Source organism: Hyperolius riggenbachi, chromosome 12, assembly GCF_040937935.1.
Source record: "Hyperolius riggenbachi isolate aHypRig1 chromosome 12, aHypRig1.pri, whole genome shotgun sequence".
Classification (NCBI taxonomy): Eukaryota; Metazoa; Chordata; class Amphibia; order Anura; family Hyperoliidae; genus Hyperolius; species Hyperolius riggenbachi.
Genome location: NC_090657.1, coordinates 22,625,832 through 22,652,721, shown reverse-complemented (window position 1 = coordinate 22,652,721; position 26,890 = coordinate 22,625,832). Strand labels below are relative to the sequence as shown.

General features: G+C 50.0%; 1 protein-coding gene across 1 annotated transcript in view; it reads left to right on the top strand.

Moving 5' to 3' along the window:
- Positions 1 to 22,946, top strand: part of SCPEP1 (serine carboxypeptidase 1) — a 32,268-nt gene extending 9,322 nt beyond the window's left edge. The window contains exons 2-13 of the mRNA XM_068263624.1: positions 257 to 384; positions 643 to 732; positions 999 to 1,154; positions 1,344 to 1,418; positions 3,290 to 3,362; positions 4,285 to 4,322; positions 8,227 to 8,355; positions 9,909 to 10,008; positions 10,104 to 10,217; positions 10,294 to 10,431; positions 11,600 to 11,757; positions 22,620 to 22,946. Coding sequence (XP_068119725.1) covers positions 257 to 384; positions 643 to 732; positions 999 to 1,154; positions 1,344 to 1,418; positions 3,290 to 3,362; positions 4,285 to 4,322; positions 8,227 to 8,355; positions 9,909 to 10,008; positions 10,104 to 10,217; positions 10,294 to 10,431; positions 11,600 to 11,757; positions 22,620 to 22,685 — 1,265 coding nt within the window. The 3' untranslated portion in view covers positions 22,686 to 22,946. The remainder of the gene's footprint in view (positions 1 to 256; positions 385 to 642; positions 733 to 998; positions 1,155 to 1,343; positions 1,419 to 3,289; positions 3,363 to 4,284; positions 4,323 to 8,226; positions 8,356 to 9,908; positions 10,009 to 10,103; positions 10,218 to 10,293; positions 10,432 to 11,599; positions 11,758 to 22,619) is intronic.
- The last annotated feature ends 3,944 nt before the right edge of the window (positions 22,947 to 26,890 follow it).

Here is a 26,890-nt window from a genome sequence, read left to right as displayed (position 1 = left end):
CCGACAGATCCGATCGGATTTTCTGATCACTTCTATGTAAAGCGATGAGAAAAACGATCGGAAATCAGATCGGACCTGATGGAAATGATCTATTTGACCATCTGGCGGGAAATTGCATGGTGTGTACAAGGCTTTATTCCTTTATATTGTAAGCTAGCAAGGGCAGGACTCGCTCCCTTTTGTGTCTTTTAATAACATTGTCTGGCTGAGAAGTGAAATAGGTTTGGCGTTATTGTTTTTGTTTTCCCTCTAATAGGTGAGACAGTCAAGGAGGACTGGAACTATGTGTCAGTCAGGAGTAATGCCAGCATGTTCTGGTGGTTGTACTATGCAGATCACCCCACCAAAAACTACACCGAGGTGCCCCTCGTCATGTGGCTGCAGGTAAGACCGTGTCGCTGGTTTCACTTCACTTTGGTATTGTTGCCATATGACTCAACCATGTACTCCTTCCTTGTCTAGCACTACTTCCTGTATTCTCTGGATGGTCTCTCTCTGCTCTTCTTTCTCCTGCCCCCCCTCCTTTTTTCTTTACTGTCACTTCCTTTTCTCACACACACTTTTCTGCTCTCCAAACTACCCCCTATCATCTTTGTTCTCTTCTATGTGGCCATTTATGCTATTATGTGTTTTGCCTTTCAGGGAGGTCCCGGAGGGTCTGGTTGTGGCTTTGGGAACTTTGGTGAAATTGGACCATTAGATGTCAGTCTGAAGCCAAGAAGCCACACCTGGGTATGTTACTCCACAGATCGCACTGCCCTAAACATCAGCATCCCTTTGTACATTTAACCTGGGTGCAGAGGGGCTTTCTCTGCTGTCTCTCTACATTCCACCCTCCAACGTCATCTTCCTACTGTGGCACGTACAGGCCTTCAGTGCCCACCCTCCCTGTTCTCTGTACATGGAGTTCTGATAGTTCTTGCACTGTACTGAAGACCTCAATGATTGGGATTCTTGCACTGTTTTCCTCACCCTTACCTTCCCATCCATTCCTGCAGCTGAAGGCAGCCAGTCTGCTGTTTGTGGACAATCCTGTGGGCACTGGGTACAGCTACACCACTGACAGTAAAGCCTTCGCCAAGAATCTGGACATGGTCTGCAGTGACATGATGGTACTTCTGAAAAAGTTCTTCAGCTCCAAACCAGAATTCCAAGTAGGTGACTCTTGTGAGGCAACGTTAATAGTCATATATGTCTGTTTTATGGATGAGGTCTGCTTCTTTCATACTGTAACCTGTGGGTTGGTTAATTTATACTGTGAGCATATGTGTGAGATTACAGTAACTGTTGCACCATGTCTGCTAATATTATCCTTTTTTTTTTTTTTTTCCCTTCTGCAACAGAAAATCCCATTTTACATCTTCTCTGAGTCCTACGGGGGAAAGATGGCTGCTGGGATCTCTTTGGCATTACACAAGGTGTGATTCTGATGCAAGGGTGAGGGAAAGGAGTGCTTATGTGAGGTGATCTGCTTACTTCAGGGAAATGTATGGTGTCACACCACCTGCGTCACATGACTAGTTACCTCTGGTCATTGCACAAAACTAGGCTGATGGAACAAATGTGGATTTTCCACAAGGGCTGACTTACAGACAGGCAGGAAGAACACTGGAGCAGTAGTGGAGCGCAGCTGCCCAGCCAGTTGAAATCCTTATTTCATGTATTAAGCATTTGGTCAATCTGGGCACCTGTGTTTGGAAATTTATCCAGAGGGCAGTCGTGTTTGCTTCACATTGGAACGAGTACATCATCCCCAACAAATAAATCCTCTCCCTTATCTAACACACACACACACACACACACACACACACGGCCCGGCCCTCTCTTCCACAGGATCAGGCCAAGGCTCAGGAGGCATTAGCCTCTGAGCACAAACCTGAGGGCGCGCCTATGCCCCTCTCGCCCAATGATATGCGGAGCGCACTGGAATACTTACCTGTCATGGCACCGCCAGGATCCATCCACACAATTGCACTGTGATGCTCTCTAGTGGTGCCCCTCATAACTACTTCGCTGGAGGAATTGGAAATGCTGTGGCAGGGTATAGAGCAGTGCTGGGCAAACTATAGAGCCAGCCCGCATGCACTAGATCTCTGGCCCGCCAGGTGGCCAGATTCATTTCTTCTTCCCCTCCCTCCCTGCAGAGTTGCAAACGGGCGGCATGGGATTTGAAACTTGCCTTGATCGCCGAATCCTGAATTGATTCTCCATGGCATCACTTGATGGGATGTGCCAGTGTATTACACGCTGCCACGTCCAGATGTCCCATCATGTGACGCCCTGTTGCCATGGAGACGTGACTGCAATCAAGGGGAGTCTTAAATCCCCCGCCGCCCGCTCGCAACTCTGCAGGGAGTGGGTGGGGGGTGGACTTAAAGGAATGCGGGCCGGACCGCTTAAGGTTTGCCCAGCCCTGGTGTGATTATTCCAGTTCGCTCTGTGCAAGTCAGTCTGCATATGGGGGGGGGGGGGGAGGGGCAGAGACTGCTTAGTGCAGGGGGCACATCTAGCTATACTAATGAGGGGAGCTACCTAATACAAGGGAGCACTGCTGCTTAAACTGGGGAGGCTGCGTAATACAGGGGTTGCATGTGGCTGTATGGGGTGGGGGTGCCTAATACTGTGGTCAAATCTGACTTTACTAGGGAGGGGCGATAGCTAATAGTGGCAGCATATCTGATTATCTATACTGCGGAGGGGGCTAGCTATGGTACAGAGGAGCTTGGCGTGACTACAGCATCTTACTGTTTGTGATACTCCTTTTCATTATTGCCTGAGGAAGCGAGAATATACCTGCAAAACGCGTTGCTTTGTATTCTGGAGTATATGAAGCATATGAATAAATTTAATCTGTTTGAAAATAAACAGTTTTATGTCTGCTTCGGGGAGGTAAGTGCACCACTGCCTCCCTTGCACTTTTTAATAATTTTAGCATATTTTATCCTATTGGCGCCTCTGTTCACTTTCTGCAATACTGGGAGCACATCTGGCAATCTAAACTGGGCAAGGGGTCTTAATACTGGAGGCACATCTGATTGTACTGGAGTGGAGGCTGTTTAATATAGGGGGCACATCTAGCTATACTAAACTGGGTTGGGGGGCTTCCTAATACTGGAGGCATATATCCTATCTATACAAGTGTGGGCACAATTTGGGAGGGGGGCGGGCACACTTTGGAATCTCTGCCTCCAGTGCAGGAGAACCTTGTCTCGGCCCTGCTCTTCCCCGTCTCATCTGTGTGTGGATTCTCTGATTTCTGACTAATCGCTTGCCTTTTCTCTTCTGGCAGGCCATTGTAGCAGGTGACATAAAGTGTAACTTTGCAGGCGTGGCTCTTGGAGACTCCTGGATCTCTCCTATTGGTGAGTTTCTGGTCACCCTGACTAGTGATGTCACATCCATTAGGTGCAGCTGTACAGTCGGGGTTATGGATCCTGTATGTGTGTGGAGGGAGTCAGGGAGGGGGTGTGGTTCTTGGAGACTCCTGGATCTCTCCTATTGGTGAGTTTCTGGTCAGTAGGGACCATTCACACGTATTAGAATTACGTGTGCTCTTTGTGGGTTATTGAAATATCGTTCATCGCCCAGCTAATGTATTTCAATGGAATCTCATTTTGTTATGTGTTTTTTCATATAGTTTGCATTTTGGGATCATTCAGTGGTTTAAAATTGCATTTAAATCATTTTAATTGCAATTTTGGCCGACAAAAAAGTCTGATTGTGAAATAAATTTTTATATACGTTAACTTCATTTATATAGAAGGAAATATTTGCAAAAATGTGCCTTAAAATTTAAGAAATTCCTGAAAAAGCACAGAATGCATATTTGTCAGTGCAGGAAATTTAATGCAGAATTCACATTACCGGTAAGTGTGAATGGCCTTGCAACGCTGGGCCGCCCGATCCAATCGCAGTCGGGGCACTATCTGCAAGGAGTTTGTATGTTCTCCCCATGTCTGTGTGGGTTTTCTCCGGGCACTCTGGTTTCCTCCCACATCCCAAAAACATGCCGATAAGTTAATTGCCTACCCCTAAATTGGTACTAGACTACGATACATCCACTACATGATCCATACATAGACAGAGGACTATGGTAGGGATTAGACTGTGACCCCCTCTGAGGGACAATTAGTGACAAGACAATATACTTTGTACAGCGCTGAGGAAGATGCCGGCGCTATATAAATGACTAAATAATCATAGAGGACATTGTAATGTTTTATGTTCTCCATTTACTGTAGGGGGCGCTGTTAACAGTATTGTCATTTGTACTTCTGTTTGCAGACTCAGTATTAACCTGGGGACCCTACCTGTACAGTACGGTAAGTACCTCTTGGTGTGTGTCTGTGTGTGTGTCTGTCTGTCGGGGTGTGTGTGTGTGTGTCTGTCTGTGTGTCTGTCTGTCTGTCTGTGTGTGTGTGTCTGGTGTGTGTGCGCGCGCGCGCCTGCATGTTGTTTTTGTCAGTCTCCTTTGTTGGGTCATTCCACTCTGATGCTGATATCCAGTTGTAAGATATCTGCGCTCCTGAGCTTCCAGTTCTGCACACTGTGACATCTATCACTAGCCGTCTCCCCCCTCTGGCTAGATTCTTCTTATTTTAGACAATACGGAGGAGGAGGAGTAGCACTCAAAACTCCAAGCTAGATGTTTGACATGGTCCAGCAGATGTTACTTATTCCAGCTTGAATTACATTTTCATGCAGAGACTATGCAGATTAGATATTGCCAATCAAAAGTCACTGGAAGTTCATTTGATTGGCCCATTTCCAAGTTGTATGAAATCTGCATACAAGCTGGAATTGTTAGCATCTCATTGTCCATCTCTGCGCTAGCTGTAGTCAGCTCATTTTACCACTTCCATGTAGTATGAGAGCTTAACCACTTCAGGACTCAGCCTTTACCACCCCCCCCCCCCCTTAAGGACCAGCGCTGATTTCGAAGATCTGTGCTGGGTGGGCTCTATAGCCCCCAGCACAGATCAAATACCAGGCAGAGCGACCAGATCGCCCCCCTTTTTTCCCCACTAGGAGGATGATGTGCTGGGGGGGTCTGATCGCTCCTGCCTGCGTGTGGCTGGCGTGGGGGGGGGGCACCTCAAAGCCCCCTCCACCGCAGGATTCCCCCTCTCCTCCCTCCCTTCCCCGGAGATCCGAGGCTGCACAGGAACAGATCTGTCCTGTGCAGCGTCTAACAGGCTCCTGCCTGTCATGTGACAGCGATGCCTGGCCACTGATTGGCCGGGGATCGCTGATCTAGTACAACGCTGCTACTGTTAGCAGCGTTGTACAAATGTAAACAAAGTGGATTATTTCCGCTTGTGTTTACATTTAGCCTGCGAGCTGCGATCGGCGGCCCGCAGGCTATTCACGGAGCCCCCCGCTGTGAATTGACAGGAAGCAGCCGGTTTCCTGATTAATTAGCCTGCAGCCGGCGACGCAGATCTGCGTCACTGGTCCTGCAGCTGCCACTTTGCCGACGCGCGTCATGAGTGGGCGGTCGGCAAGTGGTTAAAGAAGTTATAAGCCAAAATCTAAAAAATGAGCTTTACACACCTGGGGCTTTCTCCAGCCTCTTGCAGCTGATTGTCTCTTGCCGACCGCTCCGCGCCGCTGTCACGGTCTCCGTGCGTGGTGCAGCGGCCGACCTGAAGTAGTTCTGCGCAGTAAGCCGCGTACAACGCGGGCTCGATTGACAGCGGCGGTTCGCGCAGGCGCAGTGAGGACGACCTTGGGGGTCAGCCTCCGCACCGTGCTTGAAGACCAGGACGGCGGAGTGGTCGGCGTGGGACTGTCGGCTGCAAGAGGCTGGAGAAAACCCCAGGTGAATAAAGCTCATTTTTTAGATTTTGGCTGATAACTCCTTTAAAGGACCCCTGATCTGAGAAGAATATGGAGGCTTCCATATTTATTTCCATTTAAGCAGTACCAGTTGCCTGGCAGCCCTGTTGATCTATTTGGCTGCAGTAGTGTGTGAATACCGCCAGAAACAAGCATGCAGCTAATTTTGTCACATCTGTCAATGTCGGAAACACCTGATCTGTTTGATTGTTCAGGGTCTATAGCTAAATATTAAGAGGCAGAGGATCAGCAGGAGAGCCAGGCGACTGGTATTGCTTGAAAGTAAATAAAGATGGCAGCCTCCATATTTCGCTTACTTCAGGTTTCCTTTAAAGTGTACCAGAGACTAAATAACATAAGTGTTATACATACCTGGGGCTTCCTCCAGCCCCATGCGCACATATCGCTCCCACACCGCCGTCCTCGACCTTCTCTGTTGCCAGTATAATGGGTCCTGTATATACTGGGTCCTGTAACTTCTGCCAGTCGGGGCCAGTCTGTGCAAGAGAAGTGCGCTCTCCGTATATCTCATGGCGATCAAAAGCACCCTAAGGTACTGACAAATCTATGGAGAAAAGTATTCCTTCCTTGCTATCGGATGAGTACCTATATAAGAATGCCCCCCTTGCTTTAGTTTATGTATACAATGTGGATAGGATTGGGCCTTTTATCACCATTTATAAAGTTAACCCCCCTACGACCGCATCACGCCGATGGGCGTAACCACGGCGGCAGCCCCAGGACCGCCTAACGCCAATTGGCATTAAGTCCTGGGGCGGGGATTTGCAGGAGCGCATCTCGCTTGAATGACGGAGCGCCGGCATCAGCCTCCCAGCCGCTAGTAGACTGTTAGACGGCAAAACCGAAGTCTATTTACTTAGTACAGTGCTGCGATCTGAGGCACTGCAGTGATTGGCTGTCATAGGCTGAAGCCTATGACAGCTGAACACGGTGATTGGCTGGTGGGGGGAGGGAGGGCCGGGTAAATGGGCAAATGTATTTATAAAATATTTATAATGAAAAAAATAAACATTGGGGGAGCGATCAGACCCCACCAACAGAGAGCTCTGTTGGTGGGGAGAAAAGGGGGGGGGGGGGTCACTTGTGTGGTGAGTTGTGCGACCCTGCAGCGAGGCCTTAAAGCTGCAGTGGCCTTTTCAAAAGCTAAAAAAAAAGTAAGTTTAATGTTGTAAGACTGACAGTCTTAAAGTGTCCTAGAAGCTTAAATACATAAATTTACTTTTTTTTGTTTTGTTTTGTTTTTTTGCTATCGCTGCACCCAGTTATTCTCTTGTCAGTCAAGAGGTTTTTTATGGCTGTAATTAGTGAGGGATACGCTATCGTCTGATTAGGTCTTGACTCAAGAGAAACTGTCACTTTCATAAGGTGTAACTCTTTCGGGCAGAAAAAGAACACACAGCCTGGTTATTTGCATGCTTGGCTCTGTACATACACATGTCTATCTCATCATGACCCCTCGGGTACACTTCATCTGTCCGTGTAAATAGTTCTCATTTATTTGTCTGATTCTAACCACATTGCGATTCTCTCACAGTGTTTAGCATAGTGTGTCCTGATGAAGGGGTCTCTATGCAGCTCTGAAACCTTGCAACTTTTTTACTTCTGTGAAATGGAAATATTTGCTTGGCACGGAGCAGTGGCCATACTGTGACTACTAAGCTTGGTTAGTACTCACCAGAGTGTGCAGAAGAAGCATCCTCTTACATATATGCAGTAAGGGCGTATTTCCAGTGGGAAGCGCGGTTGTTTCTGATTCGACTGCGGCTCCCATTCTGCTTCATAGCCGCAGCCTGAATCACTGAGCAGTGGCATTCTCAGCTATACTGATTCAGCTGCTGGCTGCATAAATCTGCAGCATGCCGTCCACATTTGCACCGCAGTGTGATCTGGATGGCAAGCGGAACCGCTGCGAATCTGTACATAGTGGGAACAGGCCTTAAAACTCCAAGTCTATGCTTAGGGTGATACTGTTCATTGGGTAACTACACTGATAGGATCATGTAAGCTTTAGATGATGCTGGCTGTGTTATGTTGTACTGTGTGCTGCTATAGCGGATCCTTCTACTTATAGAGCACTGTTATATTTTGCAGTAGGGATGGTCAATGATCTAGAAATCATTTTGAGTTTTTGCAGGATTATGTACTGTATGCAGCTTGAAAATGGACTGGTCCATTCCCCCAACCGCCCAACTCCCCTGGCCCCCTGCGGCGGGATTTGATTAATCCACTTTCAAGCTGCATGCAGAATTTGCATAATCCTGGATCAACACAGAATTTTTTACATCTTATCGAGCATCCCTATTCTGCAGCCCTGCACAGTGTAAATAGTAACATAGTTGGGGATAATGCTAGTGTGTTATATTCTAGTCTCTCCTGGATGACCAAGGACTGAAGGCGGTGCAGGAAGCGGCAGACGCAGTCCAGGATGCTGTCAGTAAAGGGCAGTATGAGCAAGCAACAGAGCTGTGGTCTGCGGCAGAAGATGTCATTGAAAAGGTAAGAGTTAGCCCACAGTTGTTACTGGTACACCCCACTAGAGGGCACTGCTGCTCCTTCTGAATAACCTAGATTGTTACTAGTGACAGATCTATTTCCCCAGCTGTGTCACAGCTGTCTTTCCACACACGTTTCCCTAACTTGTAGTGTAGGCAGGGAGCGCAAATTTGTAAAAGTTACAGGCTTGCATGTCATCCTCATCCTGTGCGACACCTCGGGGCAAAGCTCTTTTCAGTGCGTGGAGAAACTCCTTGTTAAACTGACTTTGATTACATCACTAACTAGCTATTTAGCCCGCCCATCCAAATAACAGGCGCTAGCGCTGTGACGCTACCCCAGGGTGCACGCTGTGCTCCCCGCCATGCACTCCCCAGCCATGCGCTTCCCGCCGCTAATAAGCAAAACGGTCATTATGCGGGCCGCCACACTCTCTCTACCCCACAGCCTATCTGCTTGATGGATTGGGTATGTGCTTTTATATGTCATGCTGGTGGTTTTCTAAGAAAGCCATTTAAAGTTGGATGTGGTTTTTTTTTTTTGGGGGGGGGAGGGGGTGCCATCCCAACTTACACAGGGAAGGGTCCAGTGATTTCTAGTCACGCCCCTGATACTAGGCTACCTATACTGGGGACATCTCCAATTTCATTTTTTTTTTTGAGGGGGAGGGGGGGAAAGGTGGGGGTTTGGGACATCCATACTTTAGCAAGGGGGGAGGGGGCAGTGGGCAGTGATTTCTAGTTATGCCCCTGCCTATGGTTATTTGGAGAGGCTTCCCCCGTCCTCCACTGACCAGGTCCAGTGCTCGGACTCCTAAAAAAAAAAATCTGTTTCAACAGCTCCTGCATGTGCAGTTGCACAAACCCGCTTGGACCCTGGCAGAAAAAAAAGCTAAGCCCTATCGGGGTCCGTGCTACTGCACATGTGCAAGCTTTCTGGGCCTGCACAGTAGCGCTGACCTGATCGGACTCAGCTTTTTTCTCCAGGGCCCGAACGGGTCTGTGCTGCGGTTCAGTCACAGTGCCCTGCACTTCTGAGTTCTCGGCTCTGAATTGAGCTGGTGGAGGGGGAATCCTCTCCAGGATCCAGAGGCTTCAGTTCCCGAGTTTAGTATCCATATTTGGGCTTTGCAAACTTCCCATGTTTGCTTTAAGGTCATCAGCTGGATTATGCCAGGTCACGTGAGCAAAGGTTTAAGACATAATGTAGAAATTAGTGTTGCTGCTTGGATTTTTACCCAAATGCCTAGTTCATTACGCCATACAAAGTTCTGGATCCAGCAATGTGAGTTATTGGTTCTGGCCTAACCAGCATGTGCATATTACTTTGATGTTTAGCTCAGCAATGGTGTACCCACATAGGTTTCCTATGGTAACTAGTAAGATCCAACCCTTGCAATCCACCCTCTGAGTTCTGTAAAACACATGATGAGGCTCTGTGTGGGACTGGATAGGGTCTTGTTTTCAGATCAGCCCCATCCTGGTCCTACTATTCTACTAGATTATATTAGTCCTGCTTTTTTTTTTTTTTCTTTTTTGTGTGTGCTTTTATTGCAGAACACGGATGATGTCAACTTCTACAATATACTGACCAAAGATTCTCAAATGGCCAGAAAGAATCTAAAGTTGAATGCAAAGTTCGGTAATCCTGCTTTGTGTGAGTGTATTACCCAGAATGCTTCACTGCAGATTGCCACACCCCTTCCCCCTTCATCACCAGTTTCCTTCACTTTCATGTGTCTTCCTCCGCAGTGAGTCTGTTCTCGCAACACCTTGTACCCCTGCATGGAGGCGACCTTTCCGCGCTGATGAATGGACCAATCAGGGCTAAGCTGAAGATTATTCCAGATTCAGTCACATGGGGAGGTGAGTGTCCAGTGTTGGGAGAGGGGATGGCAGTTTTCACGCCCAACACATTCCCACACATCTGCTGTTGTTCCAGGCCAGGCTGGGGAGGTCTTCGTAAACATGGCTGGGGACTTCATGAAGCCGGTGGTCGATGTGGTGGACGAACTCTTGAGTGCCGGTATTCAAGTCACTGTCTATAATGGACAGCTGGACCTCATTGTGGACACTGTAGGTGAGTAGATAAAGCATGAGTCTAGCCATGTAAGAATCATCCATTTGATGTTCCAACATTTAAAGGCTACCACAGTGGTGAGCTCTCCCTGCAGTAGTTTTCTCTCCTTCTGCCCATAATGGATAAAAGTTTTACTGCAGGATATTTTGCCTCCTTCCCTTCCACAATGGTGAGTTTTCCCTTCAGTAGGTTTTTTTTGTTTTGGTTTTTTTTTTGTTTGTCTGCTCCTCGTACAACTGATATTTTTTTGTATAGTTTGTGTATCTGTCCCTTCCACAATAGTGATTTCCCTGCAGTAATTGTCTCTCCTCCCCTCCCACAATAGTGAGCTTTCCCTGCAATAGTGCAGCACGGTGGCGTAGTGGTTAGCGATCTCGCCTTGCAGCGCTGGGTCCCCGGTTCGGATCCCAGCCAGGCCAACATCTGCAAGGAGTTTGTATGTTCTCCCAGTGTCTGTGTGGGTTTCCTCCAGGTACTCTGATTTCCTCCCACATCCCAAAAACATACAGATAAGTTAATCGGCTTCCCCCTAAAATTGACCCTAGACTAAAATATACATGCACTACACAATACATACATAGACATATGACTATGGTAGGAATTAGATTGTGAGCTCCTCTGAGGGACAGTTAGTGACAAGACTATATATACTCTGTCCAGCGCTGCGGAAGATGTCAGCGCTATATAAATACTGAATAATAATAGTGTGTCTCCTCCCCTTCGATTGGTGAGATTTCCCTGCAGTAGTGTGTGTCTCCTCCCCTTCCATAACGGTGACATTTCCCTGCAGTAGTGTGTGTCTCCTCTCCTTCCATAACGGTGACATTTCCCTGCAGTAGTGTGTGTCTCCTCCCCTTCCATAATGGTGATATTTCCCTGCAGTAGTGTGTCTCCTCCCCTTCCATAATGGTGAGATTTCCCTGCAGTAGTGTGTGTGTCTCCTCTCCTTCCATAATGGTGATATTTCCCTGCAGTAGTGTGTCTCTCCTCCCCTGTAACAATAGTGAGATTTCCCTGCAGTAGTGTGTTGTCTCTACCCCCTCCCACAATGGTTGGTGGCATTCCCTGCAGTAGTGTGTCTCTTCCCCTCTCATAATAGTGAGGTTTCCCTGCAGTAGTGGAGTGGACCCTGAGGCTGGCAATAGTGATCTCTCCATTGTGTTTTCAGGACAGGAGAAGTGGGTGAAGCAGCTGAAGTGGAAGTGTCTGGATCAGTTCAGTAATTTGCGCTGGCAGTCGGTGCACCTGAACGGCGAAGAGACGGCAGCTTTCTACAAATCCTATGAAAACTTCAGCTTCTTCTGGATCATGAGAGCTGGTCACATGGTGAGCCATACAGCATGCATGTTAATAGCTATCATGGTGGTCAGCTGGTGGGGCATACAGATCTTGTACTGTATGTAGACATTATGGCTATCTCTTGCTAAGGTGCAGTACTTTCTCCTGTTGTCAGTAGAGCTCCTCCTTGTGTTCTCCTCATGAATTGTAGCAAGAAGTGATTGTATAGCACTCCCTCTAGTGTTGTAGGGACTAGTGTTGGGCGAACAGTGTTCGCCACTGTTCGGGTTCTGCAGAACATCACCCTGTTCGGGTGATGTTCGAGTTCGGCCGAACACCTGACGGTGCTCGGCCAAACCGTTCGGCCACATGGCCGAACTAAGAGCGCATGGCCGAACGTTCCCCGAACGTTCGGCTAGCGCTGTGATTGGCCGAACGGGTCACGTGGTTCGGGCCCGAATGCGCTCTGATTGGCCGAACGGTCACGTGGTTCGGGTAAATAAATACCCGAACCACGTCATATCTCCGCCATTTGTCTGTGGGTTTAGCTTTGGGTAGGCAGGCAGGGTAGTTCGCTCTCCAGCCACGCTAGCCAGGGTCCCCCCCAGTCATTGTGTGTCGCTGCTGGGAACAGTAGTACACCGCTCGCTCAGCCACACTATATATAGCATTGTTTACTGCCACTGTGTACCTCGCTCAGCCACGCTATATATATAGCATTGTGTTTTCTGACACTCTGTGTACACGGCTTAGCCTGACTAATATAGCATTGTGTGTACTGCCACTGTGCACCTCGCTCAGCCACGCTATATATAGCATTGTGTGTACTGCCACTGTGCACCTCGCTCAGCCACGCTATATATAGCATTGTGTGTACTGCCACTGTGCACCTCGCTCAGCCACGCTATATATAGCATTGTGTGTACTGCCACTGTGCACCTCGCTCAGCCACGCTATATATAGCATTGTGTGTACTGCCACTGTGCACCTCGCTCAGCCACGCTATATATAGCATTGTGTGTACTGCCACTGTGCACCTCGCTCAGCCACGCTATATATATAGCATTGTGTTTTCTGACACTCTGTGTACACGGCTTAGCCTGACTAATATAGCATTGTGTGTACTGCCACTGTGCACCTCGCTCAGCCACGCTATATATAGCATTGTGTGTACTGCCACTGTGCACCTCGCTCAGCCACGCTATATATAGCATTGTGTGTACTGCCACTGTGCACCTCGCTCAGCCACGCTATATATATAGCATTGTGTGTACTGCCACTGTGCACCTCGCTCAGCCACGCTATATATATAGCATTGTGTTTTCTGACACTCTGTGTACACGGCTTAGCCTGACTAATATAGCATTGTGTGTACTGCCACTGTGCACCTCGCTCAGCCACGCTATATATAGCATTGTGTGTACTGCCACTGTGCACCTCGCTCAGCCACGCTGTATATAGCATTGTGTGTACTGCCACTGTGCACCTCGCTCAGCCACGCTATATATAGCATTGTGTTTTCTGACACTCTGTGTACACGGCTTAGCCTGACTAATATAGCATTGTGTGTACTGCCACTGTGCACCTCGCTCAGCCACGCTATATATAGCATTGTGTTTACTGCCACTCTGTGTACACCGCTCAGCCAGACTATATACCGTTGTTTACTGACACTCTGTGTACACCGCTCAGCCAGACTATATACCATTGTTTACTGACACTCTGTGTACACCGCTCAGCCAGACTATATACCATTGTTTACTGACACTCTGTGTACACCGCTCAGCCAGACTATATACCATTGTTTACTGACACTCTGTGTACACCGCTCAGCCAGACTATATACCATTGTTTACTGACACTCTGTGTACACCGCTCAGCCAGACTATATACCATTGTTTACTGACAATCTGTGTACACCGCTCAGCCAGACTGTATACCATTGTTTACTGACACTCTGTGTACACTGCTCAGCCAGACTATATACCATTGTTTACTGCCACTCTGATTCTGCTGGGAACAGTAGTACACCGCTCGCTCAGCCAGACTATATGGCATTGTGTTTACTGCCACTCTGTGTACACCGCTCAGTCACACTATATAGCATTGCGTACTCTGCCAGTCAGTGTGTATATTGCTGGGATCAGTAATACTCCACTCACCGTCAACCACTATATGAGCTCAACATGAGTTCCCCAGAGACCTCCGCTGTGAGCAGCACTCCCAACAACAGCAACAGCCAACGCCCCACGCAAGCTATAACATCCACCCCAGCAGCCAGTGGTCAGCAGCAGCCCTCCCCGGAGGAGAACGTTGTGTCCATCGGTCCGGCGCCAGAGCGATTAATGAGGGCTGCCATTGAGGAGATGATGGGGCCTGATGTGGAGGAGGAGGTCTGGCTCAGGCCAGCATCCCAAGTTAATGTTGAGGACGATGAGGGGTCTGTGTCTGGGGATGTTGGGGTGGCAGAGGTGGTGGGTGGGTCAGACTCAGGAGAAGAGTTGTATGATGAGGATGATGATCGGGACCATCTGTATGTGCCTCAGAGTCTGACCCCGGAAAACATGTTGTATCGTGTGTTTAGGTACTAAAATCTGCGTTCCCTCCCAGTAGTGTTGGGCGAACAGTGTTTGCCACTGTTCGGGTTCTGCAGAACATCACCCTGTTCGGGGTGACTATATAGCAGACTATATAGCATTGTGTTTAATGCCACTCTGTGTACACGGCTCAGCCACACTATATAGCATTGTGTTTACTTCCACTCTGTGTCTGCTGGGAACAGTAGTACACCGCTCACCCGCCACTGTATAGCATTGTGCTCTGTGTCGCTGCTGACAATAGTGGTACACCGCTCACCCACCACTGTATAGCATTTCTGTACTGCCACTGTACTGCTGCCAGTCAGCGTGTACTTTAAGGATAAGTGAAATGAGGAAGAAATCCGGTGAAAGAGGGAGGGGCAAGGGAAGAGGTGTTTCCCCTGACGGTTCACGTACAGGCCACAGGGGAGCACCCAAGAAAACCCACTCAATACCGCCCATGTTGTCCAGGACAACAACCCTCACAGATCCAAAAGAACAGGACCAGATAATTACTTGGATGACCTCTCAAGCGTCCAGCAGTGGGTTAAGCAGCACCAGCACATCACGCACGAGGTCCGAGTCCTCAGCCAGTTACAAGGAGCCAGTGGGCACAAAGCTGACACAACCGGCAGCGACACCACGCACACAACTGCCAGATAACCAGACGACGTTGGAGTGAGCTGCGCAGAGGTTGTTCTGGGGAGCTCTACTCCACGGCGGCGGCACCCCACAATGACATATGACGAGTTTGAGGAGATGGAAGAGGGTATGGACAATGTGGACATAGACCCAGATTTTGTTTGTGAACGAGAACATCGCCGTCGTAGCAGCAGCACAGATGAGTCTGTTGAGGAACCCACTGCTGCACGAGTTCGCCTTGTGCCACAAGGTAGGCGGCGCGCAATTTCAGGCACCGCAAGCATGGTTCAAGTGAGAGGCAAAAGAGGCGCAAACAGAAATCGCCAGCAAGGCAGGTGCTCCAAAGTCTGGGCTTTCTTTGAAGACTGCACTGAGGATGTTACCATGGCGATTTGCAAGGTGTGCAAGACCCGCCTGAGCAGGGGGAAAAGTATTAACAACCTCTCCACCACCAGCATGAGCCGCCACATTCTATCCAAACATCCCACTCTGTGGGCAAACGCGGCAGGACAGGGTACCACCAGCAACACTGCCTCCCTTGGGTTCACCAGACTCACCACCAGACCCGCCTCAGCAGCAGCAGTAGTCCAGCCATTGCGTGGTTCACAACATTCACAAACATCAGACGATGCTGACACTGTCACTTTCCGGACTAGTGCTCTTGAGGTCTCCCAGTGTTCATCAAACACAACAACCAACAGCCCTTCGGTGTGCAGCCCTACGGTTGAGTTGTCTGTCTCTGAGATGTTTGAGCGCAAGAGGAAATTGCCAGCAAATGACCCCCGGGCCGTGGCAGTAACAGCCAGCCAGCATAGCCAAGGTTCTGGCCTGCGAAATGCTGCCATATCGAGTGGTGGAGACAAACAGCTTCAAGGGCATGATGTCAGTGGCCATCCCACGTTACGTGGTTCCCAGCCGCTACCACTTTGCGCGCTCTGCAGTGCCTGAGTTGCATGAGCACGTGGTCAGCTAAATAACCCGAAGCTTGAAGAATGCCGTTGCCTGCAAGGTTCACCTCACCACTGACACCTGGACGAGTGCGTTCGGCCAGGGTCGATACATCTCCCTTACCGCGCACTGGGTGAACCTTGTGGAGCCTGGCAGCGATTCCTCACCTGCTACGGCGCGGGTGTTGCCCACGCCGCAAACAGCTGCACCGCCGTCCCTCCCACTGGATAACAACAGCAGCACCTACCTCTCTGACTCCTTCTCCTCCAACGCATCTCAAAGCTGTACCTCATCCGGAAACGCTAACCCAGCACCAGCAGCAGTAGGATCGTGGAAGCAGTGCAGCACAGCTGTTGGCATGCGTCAGCAAGCGTTGCTGAAGCTGATCTGCCTTGGGGATAAGCAGAACACAGGGGAGGAAATTTGGAGGGGAATAAAGGAACAGACAGATTTGTGGCTGGCACCGCTGGACCTGAAACCGGGCATGAAGCTAGACACCTGGCACGAACTGGCAATGTACGCAATAGAGGTGCTGGCTTGCCCGGCAGCCAGCGTTATGTCGGAACGCTGTTTCAGTGCTGCCGGAGGCATCGTCACAGATCGGCGTATCCGCCTCTCCACAGAAAATGCAGACCGTCTGACTCAAATTAAAATGAATCAATCCTGGATTGGAAACGACTACGCAACACTCCAGGACCCCAACCAAGTAACATGACCAATGAACATCTGGGATGGTTTAGCGTTTCCGGTCCCTGTTTATTGAACCTCTCATCTGTATTACATTTATGACTGCATGGCGGTACAAAGCATGCTATCCGCACGCTTCTTGTCCTCATGCAAGGCCTGGGTTGTTGTGTCTCACAAAGCGTGGCCTTCTCCTCCTGCGCCTCCTCCTGTTCCATCACGTGTGCTGCTGCTGCTGGGTTAGCGTTGCCGGTCCCTGTTTATAGAACCTCTTATCTTTATTACATTTATGACTGCATGCATGGCGGTAAAAAGCATGCTATCCGCACGCTTTTTGTCCTCATGCAAGGCCTGGGTTGTTGTGTCTCACAAAGCGTGGCCTTCTCCTCCTGCGCCTCCTCCTGTTCCATCACGTGTGCTGCTGCTGCTGCTGCTGGGTTAGCGTTGCCGGTCCCTGTTTATGGAACCTCTTATCTTTATTACATTTATGACTGCATGGCGGTACAAAGCATGCTATCCGCACGCTTCTTGTCCTCATGCAAGGCCTGGGTTGTTGTGTCTCACAAAGCGTGGCCTTCTCCTCCTGCGCCTCCTCCTGTTCCATCACGTGTGCTGCTGCTGCTGGGTTAGCGTTGCCGGTCCCTGTTTATGGAACCTCTTATCTTTATTACATTTATGACTGCTTGCATGGCGGTAAAAAGCATGCTATCCGCACGCTTTTTGTCCTCATGCAAGGCCTGGGTTGTTGTGTCTCACAAAGCGTGGCCTTCTCCTCCTGCGCCTCCTCCTGTTCCATCACGTGTGCTGCTGCTGCCAGGGACGGATCTAGGGGGGGGGGGGCAAGCGGGTCTCTTGCCCCAGGCGCAATTTGTTGAATTCTTAAAAAGGCGGCAAAATGTGGATGGGGAATGGCAGTTTAGGCGCCAAAACCTGACCTTGCCCCAGGCGCAACTTGTAGCAACTTGGTCTAGATCCGTCCCTGGCTGCTGCTGGGTTAGCGTTGCCGGTCCCTGTTTATGGAACCTCTTATCTTTATTACATTTATGACTGCATGGCGGTACAAAGCATGCTATCCGCACGCTTCTTGCCCTCATGCAAGGCCTGGGTTGTTGTGTCTCACAAAGCGTGGCCTTCTCCTCCTGCGCCTCCTCCTGTTCCATCACGTCTGCTGCTGCTGGGTTAGCGTTGCCGCGTGGTCCCTGTTTATTGAACCACTTATCTTTATTACATTTATGACTGCATGGCGGTACAAAGCATGCTATCCGCACGCTTCTTGCCCTCATGCAAGGCCTGGGTTGTTGTGTCTCACAAAGCGTGGCCTTCTCCTCCTGCGCCTCCTCCTGTTCCATCACGTCTGCTGCTGCTGGGTTAGCGTTGCCGCGTGGTCCCTGTTTATTGAACCACTTATCTTTATTACATTTATGACTGCATGGCGGTAAAAAGCATGCTATCCGCACGCTTTTTGTCCTCATGCAAGGCCTGGGTTGTTGTGTCTCACAAAGCGTGGCCTTCTCCTCCTGCGCCTCCTCCTGTTCCATCACGTGTGCTGCTGCTGCTGGGTTAGCGTTGCCGGTCCTTGTTTATGGAACCTCTTATCTTTATTACATTTATGACTGCATGGCGGTACAAAGCATGCTATGCGCACGCTTCTTGCCCTCATGCAAGGCCTGGGTTGTTGTGTCTCACAAAGCGTGGCCTTCTCCTCCTGCGCCTCCTCCTGTTCCATCACGTGTGCTGCTGCTGGGTTAGCGTTACCGGTCCCTTTTCCTGGAACCTCTTATATGTATTACATTTATGACTGCATGCCGACAAAAAACATGTTACCTGTGCAAAGAAAACAGACATTTCCCGCATTTAAAAGACAGTTTTCCCTTTGAAACTTTAAAATCGATTTTCTCAAAAACTATAAGCTCTTTTTGCTAATTTTTTTTTCCCTCTTGTACCCACTCCCAAGGTGCACATACCCTGTAAATTTGGGGTATGTAGCATGTAAGGAGGCTTTACAAACCACAAAAGTTCGGGTCCCCATTGACTTCCATTATGTTCGGAGTTCGGGTCGAACACCCGAACATCGCGGCCATGTTCGGCCTGTTCGGCCCGAACACGAACATCTAGATGTTCGCCCAACACTAGTAGGGACTAGTCGTTGCTTCCAACTTTTATAGCCTCCAGCCCTGGACTTCCACTAGAAGCCAACTCTAGTGGTTTATAGGCTATTCACCGCCAGTGTTACAGGTTACTGGGTGGAGTATTGCTGGCCCTGTTGACTGTTGCTATGGCCAACCACACACATTTCCTTATAGCACTTTTGCACTTATTTTTACTGACCGGAAAGAACCAGGTCTCGGGTGCAAACCTCTGAAATTAGGTTTCTTCATATGGTCCCTGGGGTGGCTCTCCAGGGTGGGCTGGGTAGGCACCTATCCTTCACTTTAAGAGAAGCCAGCTGAGTTAGTGTGGAATATTTTATTAAACCACCAGGGCAGCTATCTCTTGCACATCCTGGTGGGAGGAAGCCTTGGAGCAGACCTGGGATGCGCTGTGGAGATCATCTTTCCCAGGTGACCTGCAGGTGCTTTAGAATTTCCCAGCATGAGCTATAGTTTTTATAGTACAGAGGTTTTGAGAATGCACACCTACCTACCTTAGAGAGGCATAAGGGCATATGACAATCAGTGGCGTCCCTACCATGGGGCGGCCAGGAGCGCTCCGCTCCGGGTGTCAGCTCCAGGGGGGGTGTCATCAAGGCCTCCCCAGAAGCCTTGATGACACAGGAGGGGAAGCAGCGCTGAAGGAGGGGTGGCAGCGTCGGCGGGGAGGGGGGAAATACCCCCCACATCTCCCTCACCTGGGTCCCCTCCTTCGGCGCTTCCCCTCCACGGGCGCCGGCAACGGGCACTGACAGGGCGGCTGATAGCCGCCCTCAGTTTACCCGAGCAGGGCTACGGGAAGATGGCCGCCGAAGCCCGCACTGGAGACAAAAATAGACGGCAAGATGGCCGCCGACGCCATCTTGCCGTCTATTTTTGTCTCCAGTGTGGGCTTTGGCGGCCATCTTCCCGTAGCCCTGCACTGATGACACAGCAGGAGACGGCGCGGGACATTCAAGAGGAGCTGCGGAGGCTGCCTGGGACTCGGAAGACATCTGCAGGTAAGGTTTTTTTCTTTTACAGGTGCACCGGCCACCCACCGCTGCTGCCCACCTACCCACCGCTGCTGCCCACCTACCCACCACTGCTGCCCACCTACCCACCAGGCTACCCACCGCTGCTGCCCACCTACCCACCGCTGCTGCCCACCTACCCACCGCTGCTGCCCACCTACCCACCACTGCTGCCCACCTACCACCACTGCTGCCCACCTACCCACCACTGCTGCCCACCTACCCACCAGGCTACCCACCACTGCTGCCCACCTACCCACCACTGCTGCCCACCTACCCACCGCTGCTGCCCACCTACCCACCAGGCTACCCACCGCTGCTGCCCACCGCTGCTGCCCACCTACCCACCACTGCTAGCAGGCTACCCACCACTGCTGCCCACCTACCCACCACTGCTGCCCACCTACCCACCGCTGCTGCCCACCTACCCACCAGGCTACCCAGCAGGCTACCCACCGCTGCTGCCTACCTGCCCACCGCTGCTGCCCACCTGCCCACCGCTGCTGCCCACCTACCCACCACTGCTAGCAGGCTACCCACCACTGCTGCCCACCTACCCACCGCTGCTGCCCATCTACCCACCGCTGCTGCCCACCTACCCACCACTGCTGCCCACCTACCCACCAGGCTACCCAGCAGGCTGCCCACCTACCCACCACTGCTGCCTACCTACCCACCAGGCTACCCACCACTGCTGCCCACCTACCCACCACTGCTGCCCACCTACCCACCGCTGCTGCCCACCTACCCACCGCTGCTGCCCACCTACCCACCGCTGCTGCCCACCTACCCACCACTGCTGCCCACCTACCCAGCAGGCTACCCACCACTGCTGCCCACCTACCCACCACTGCTGCCCACCTACCCACCGCTGCTGCCCACCTACCCACCACTGCTGCCCACCTACCCAGCAGGCTACCCACCACTGCTGCCCACCTACCCACCACTGCTGCCCACCTACCCACCACTGCTGCCCACCTACCCACCGCTGCTGCCCACCTACCCACCACTGCTGCCCACCTACCCAGCAGGCTACCCACCACTGCTGCCCACCTACCCACCACTGCTGCCCACCTACCCACCACTGCTGCCCACCTACCCACCAGGCTACCCAGCAGGCTGCCCACCTACCCACCACTGCTGCCTACCTACCCACCAGGCTACCCACCACTGCTGCCCACCTACCCACCACTGCTGCCCACCTACCCACCGCTGCTGCCCACCTACCCACCGCTGCTGCCCACCTACCCACCGCTGCTGCCCACCTACCCACCAGGCTACCCACCACTGCTGCCCACCTACCCACCACTGCTGCCCACCTACCCACCAAGCTACCCAGCAGGCTGCCCACCTACCCACCAGGCTACCCACCACTGCTGCCCACCTACCCACCACTGCTGCCCACCTACCCACCACTGCTACCCAGCAGGCTGCCCACCTACCCACCAGGCTACCCAGCAGGCTGCCCACCTACCCACCACTGCTGCCCACCTACCCACCACTGCTACCCAGCAGGCTGCCCACCTACCCACCAGGCTACCCAGCAGGCTGGCCACCTACCCACCACTGCTGCCCCCCTACCCACCATGCTACCCACCTACCCACCACTGCTGCCCACCTACCCACCAGGCTACCCAGCAGGCTACCCACCACTGCTGCCCCCCTACCCACCACTGCTACCCAGCAGGCTGCCCACCTACCCACTAGGCAATCAGGCTGCTCACCCTTCACCACCTACCCACCAGGCTATCAGCTTGCCAACACTCAAATCTGCTACAGATATTGTGTATTTTGTGGTCAGATCTGCTACCGACATTGTGTATTTTGTGGTCAGTTTAACTACCGTCATTATGTATTTTGTGGTCAGTTTAACTACCGTTGTGTATTTTGTGGTCAGTTTAACTACTGATATTGTGTATTTTGTGGTGAAATCTGGTGCTGACATTGTGTATGTTCTGGTCAAATCTACCGCAAGATTGAATGATTTTTTTCTGGTCAAATCTGCCGACATGATTGAATGTATTTTCTTGTGAAATCTGCTCACATAACGTGTAATGTCTGGTGAAATGTTCTCGCATTACGTGTATTTTATGTTGAAAGCTTCTGACATTTTGTGTATTTTCTGGAGAAAAGCTGCGCAATGATGTGAATTTTCTGGAGAAAGGTTGACTAAAACTTGGGTGCACTTTTAAATTAGCTCCGCCCCATCCGGTCATAGCCACGCCCATTTTTTCGCCGCGGCGCGCTTCGCGCGCCGCAGGTGGTGTACCGTGGGGGGGGGGGGTGTCTTTCAATACCTAGCACCGGGTGTCAAATGCCCTAGGTACGCCACTGACGACAATCCCCAATCAGTCATATAAGATATTCCAGACAGTACATTAGAACTTGCCATTTGGTCCTCTGACCTTTTTAAAATTGTGCGAATTTTTTTTTTCTTGTGAATTACGAATAAATGGCCATCATTATTACAAGTTCTGGTTCAAGCTGTTGATTTGTTGTTTGGTATAGGGATGTCTAATCACGTTCCCCGGGAACCCCACACACCTTAGCTGTTTGACATTTGTTTTTGTCAATAACCTATATCTTTCCAATCTTTTACTTGTGGAGACTGTTTCTGCATTTCTAGTGAAGTGGACTTTTCTGTTTTTTTTTTTTTTTTAGTTTTTTTTTTAGACCTTATCCTGGAGTCAGGTGACGGGCAGTATTTGGGAAAACTGCCCAATAATACAGATTACCATTCCTTTCTTTAAACACTTTGTTGAAATGCTAGACATTGCAGAAAAGCTACTTAAAGATGCATAATTTGTCCCAAAAGCTATATAGTTATTGCATTCGTAATTGTTGCCCCATGTGAAGGTGAGCTCTCTGGCCTCATGCATTCTCTTTGTTTACAGGTTCCATCCGACCAGCCGGAAATGTCCCTAAAAATGCTGCGGATGATCACAAGGCAGGAGGAATAGCCTCCCAAGGGAGCCAGCAGGATCCTGGCTACAAGAACAAAATGGCCGCACTGTTGCTATCGTACTGGTTACACATCGCTTTGCTGTGGATCGGCACTGAACCAATGTTTGTTGCACTGACATTATAGGCAGGTCTTTACTGGACTGATAGCCTCTGCTGAGGAGTTTCTGGTCCAGTCTGTGATTACTCACTTATCATGATTGAACAAATGTCTTGATTTGCTTGTCTTTTTATATAAAATTGAAAAAAAAACTTTGCTTTTCACTTTGTATTTTTTTACTTTCCTTGTAACATCTCCAAAATACAGCAATTAAGTTTCTTACATACTCTACTTCTTGTACTAACTCTTCTAAAGGTAGCCATACATCTAGCGATTTGGCTGTACGATCGACCACTCGATTCGATCATTTTATAGAATCGAGAGAGAATCAAGTGTGTTCTAGAATTCCCAATCGATGAAAAATGGCTGATATCCTGTTGAATCGACCAGCTTACTCATTCAAGCAGGATGCAAGATGTCGATTGTACAAGAATCTGCTACTGTTCACATGCCATTCAATGATTTTTGTATTTAGAGCAGTGGTTCCCAACCTTTTCCGGCCCGGGGAACACTGCCTGACCAATTTTTTCTCCGGGGAACGGCGCGGGGGTGGGGGGGGGGGGAGAGCGACGGGCGGGGTTGCGGCTGCATAGCTAGCATAGTTGCCCCAGTGTAGGGAGTTTAGTTGCCTCAGTATAGCTAGTATAGTGCCCCAGTATAGTGCCCCAGTATAGCCAGTATAGTGCCCCAGTATAGCCAGAATAGTGCCCCAGTATAGCCAGAATAGTGCCCCAGTATAGCTAGTATAGTGCCCCAGTATAGCCAGCATAGTGCCCCAGTATAGCCCCCCAGTATAGCTAGTATAGTGCCCCAGTATAGCCCCCCAGTATAGTGCCCCAGTATAGCTAGTATAGTGCCCCAGTATAGCCAGCATAGTGCCCCAGTATAGCCCCCCAGTATAGCTAGTATAGTGCCCCAGTATAGCCCCCAGTATAGTGCCCCAGTATAGTGCCCCAGTATAGCCAGAATAGTGCCCCAGTATAGCCAGAATAGTGCCCCAGTATAGCCAGAATAGTGCCCCAGTATAGCCCCCCAGTATAGCTAGTATAGTGCCCCAGTATAGCCCCCCAGTATAGTGCCCCAGTATAGCTAGTATAGTGCCCCAGTATAGCGAGAATAGTGCCCCAGTATAGCCAGCATAGTGCCCCAGTATAGCCCCCCAGTATAGTGCCCCAGTATAGTGCCCCAGTATAGCTAGTATAGTGCCCCAGTATAGCCAGAATAGTACCCCAGAATAGTGCCCCAGTATAGCCAGTATAGTGCCCCAGCATAGCCAGCATAGTGCCCCAGTATAGCCCCCCAGTATAGCTAGTATAGTGCCCCAGTATAGCCAGAATAGTACCCCAGTATAGTGCCCCAGTATAGCTAGTATAGTGCCCCAGTATAGCCAGAATAGTACCCCAGAATAGTGCCCCAGTATAGCCAGTATAGTGCCCCAATATAGCCAGAATAGTGCCCCAGTATAGCCAGCATAGTGCCCCAGTATAGCCCCCCAGTATAGCTAGTATAGTGCCCCAGTATAGCCAGAATAGTACCCCAGTATAGTGCCCCAGTATAGCTAGTATAGTGCCCCAGTATAGCCAGAATAGTACCCCAGTATAGCGCCCCAGTATAGCCAGAATAGTGCCCCAGTATAGCCAGAATAGTACCCCAGAATAGTGCCCCAGTATAGCCAGTATAGTGCCCCAGCATAGCCAGCATAGTGCCCCAGTATAGCCCCCCAGTATAGCTAGTATAGTGCCCCAGTATAGCCAGAATAGTACCCCAGTATAGTGCCCCAGTATAGCTAGTATAGTGCCCCAGTATAGCCAGAATAGTACCCCAGTATAGTGCCCCAGTATAGCTAGTATAGTGCCCCAGCATAGTGCCCCAGTATAGTGCCCCAGTATAGCTAGTATAGTGCCCCAGTATAGCCAGAATAGTACCCCAGTATAGTGCCCCAGTATAGCTAGTATAGTGCCCCAGTATAGCCAGAATAGTACCCCAGTATAGTGCCCCAGTATAGCTAGTATAGTGCCCCAGCATAGTGCCCCAGTATAGCCCCCCAGTATAGCTAGTATAGTGCCCCAGTATAGCCAGAATAGTACCCCAGTATAGTGCCCCAGTATAGCCAGTATAGTGCCCCAGTATAGCCAGAATAGTGCCCCAGTATAGCTAGTATAGTGCCCCAGTATAGCCAGAATAGTACCCCAGTATAGCGCCCCAGTATAGCCAGAATAGTGCCCCAGTATAGCCAGAATAGTACCCCAGAATAGTGCCCCAGTATAGCCAGTATAGTGCCCCAGTATAGCCAGCATAGTGCCCCAGTATAGCCCCCCAGTATAGCTAGTATAGTGCCCCAGTATAGCCAGAATAGTACCCCAGTATAGTGCCCCAGTATAGCTAGTATAGTGCCCCAGTATAGCCAGAATAGTACCCCAGTATAGCGCCCCAGTATAGCCAGAATAGTGCCCCAGTATAGCTAGTATAGTGCCCCAGGATAGCCAGTATAGTGCCTCCCGCCCGTCCCCACGGCCAACGCTGTTATTACCTTAACAGCTGCCGCTCTCCCCTCTCCAGCGCGTGTATATTCTAGCAGCGTATCTCCGGCTGCTCTGTCTGTGTGATGCGGAAGGAAGCAGCCGGGCAGCGGCTTCCTGTAACGGCGATATGTATCGTTGTTACTATGGGAACCGAGCCCTCCCTCCTTCTGCATCACACAGACAGAGCAGCCGGAGATACGCTGCTAGAATATACAGGCGCCGGAGAGGGGAGAGCGGCCGCTGCTATGCTAATAACAGCGGCGGCACGGGCGGGAGGGGGAGAAGAGGACGGCACACCAGGCAACGTCACTGGTTGAAAAACACTGATTTAGAGCATGGAGACACAGCATCTTTCAGATCAATTAGTGAAGGCTGGCATAGGATATCGCCTTTAGTGTCTGGGCCACACTTTCAATCAACCATACTGCAGTCGCCTGCAGTATGGTTGATCGAAAGTGTGGCCCAGACACTAAATAAGGTTGATTCCTTTGTCGATTTAATCAGAATCCTTAGATGTATGGCTACCTTAACAGTTTGTAACATACACTGTTTAATTAGGAAAATAACCAGTATCTCCCTGATCTAAATCGGTTTCCTGCTCACCACCTTGCACCACTTAAAGAAAACCTGAACTGAAAATTAAAAGTCAAAATAAACATACACAAGTCATACTTACCTCCCGTGTAGTCTACTCCTCAATCTCTTTCTCCTGTCCCGCTTCCTGTTCACTGTGAACAAGGAAATTCTCCGTCCTCCATTTTAAAAATGGCCATTACCCCCCAACAGCTTCCTGGTCAGCACACTGTTAAACTGTAACACCGCCCACTTGAGCCATAGGGAAACATGGACATTACTTGGCACATCAGTCGTCCTCTCAGCTATAACTGACAGCAACTGATATTTTACTGACAGCAACTGATATACTTCAGTTCTGACAAAATGTTGTCAGAACTGGAAGGGATCATTGTCGGAAGAAAATGGTGAGCTTCTGAGAGGAACTGATGGCAAGGTAACTATGTAATGTTCATTTAAAGTTACCTCGTGTGTTTATTTTAAATATTTTTTACTCAGTACAGGTTCCCTTGAAGGCGCATACACACACTGTACTTTTGCAAACGACTGGTCCGTCAGACCCTCCCGCGGGACGGTCGTTCTGCCGACAGTTGCACGTGACTACAAGCTGTCGGCAGACTGAGAAGACTGTTTTTGACTGATGTTTTTGTAAAGTTTGCAGCAATTCAACTTGAGTTGATAACTAATAAGTAAACCATGACAAACAAAAAGAGTTCAAAATTTAATAAAAAAAAAAAAAAAAAAATAAAACAAAAAAACACACTGGCGTTGCATAGGTCCAAAGATATGCATGACTTATCAATCTTCAATACAGTTGGTACATTACCAAATGTACTGGCCCATCAAGTATATCTAATCAAAAATAAATGAATGGGTCTCAAAGAAGCAGACTTAAAACAATACCTGAACTGAAAATTAAGTCAAAATCAACATACACGTCATACTTGCCTCCTTACCATACTTACCTCCTGCCTAGTCTACTCCTCAACCTTTCTCCTCTCCTGCATCC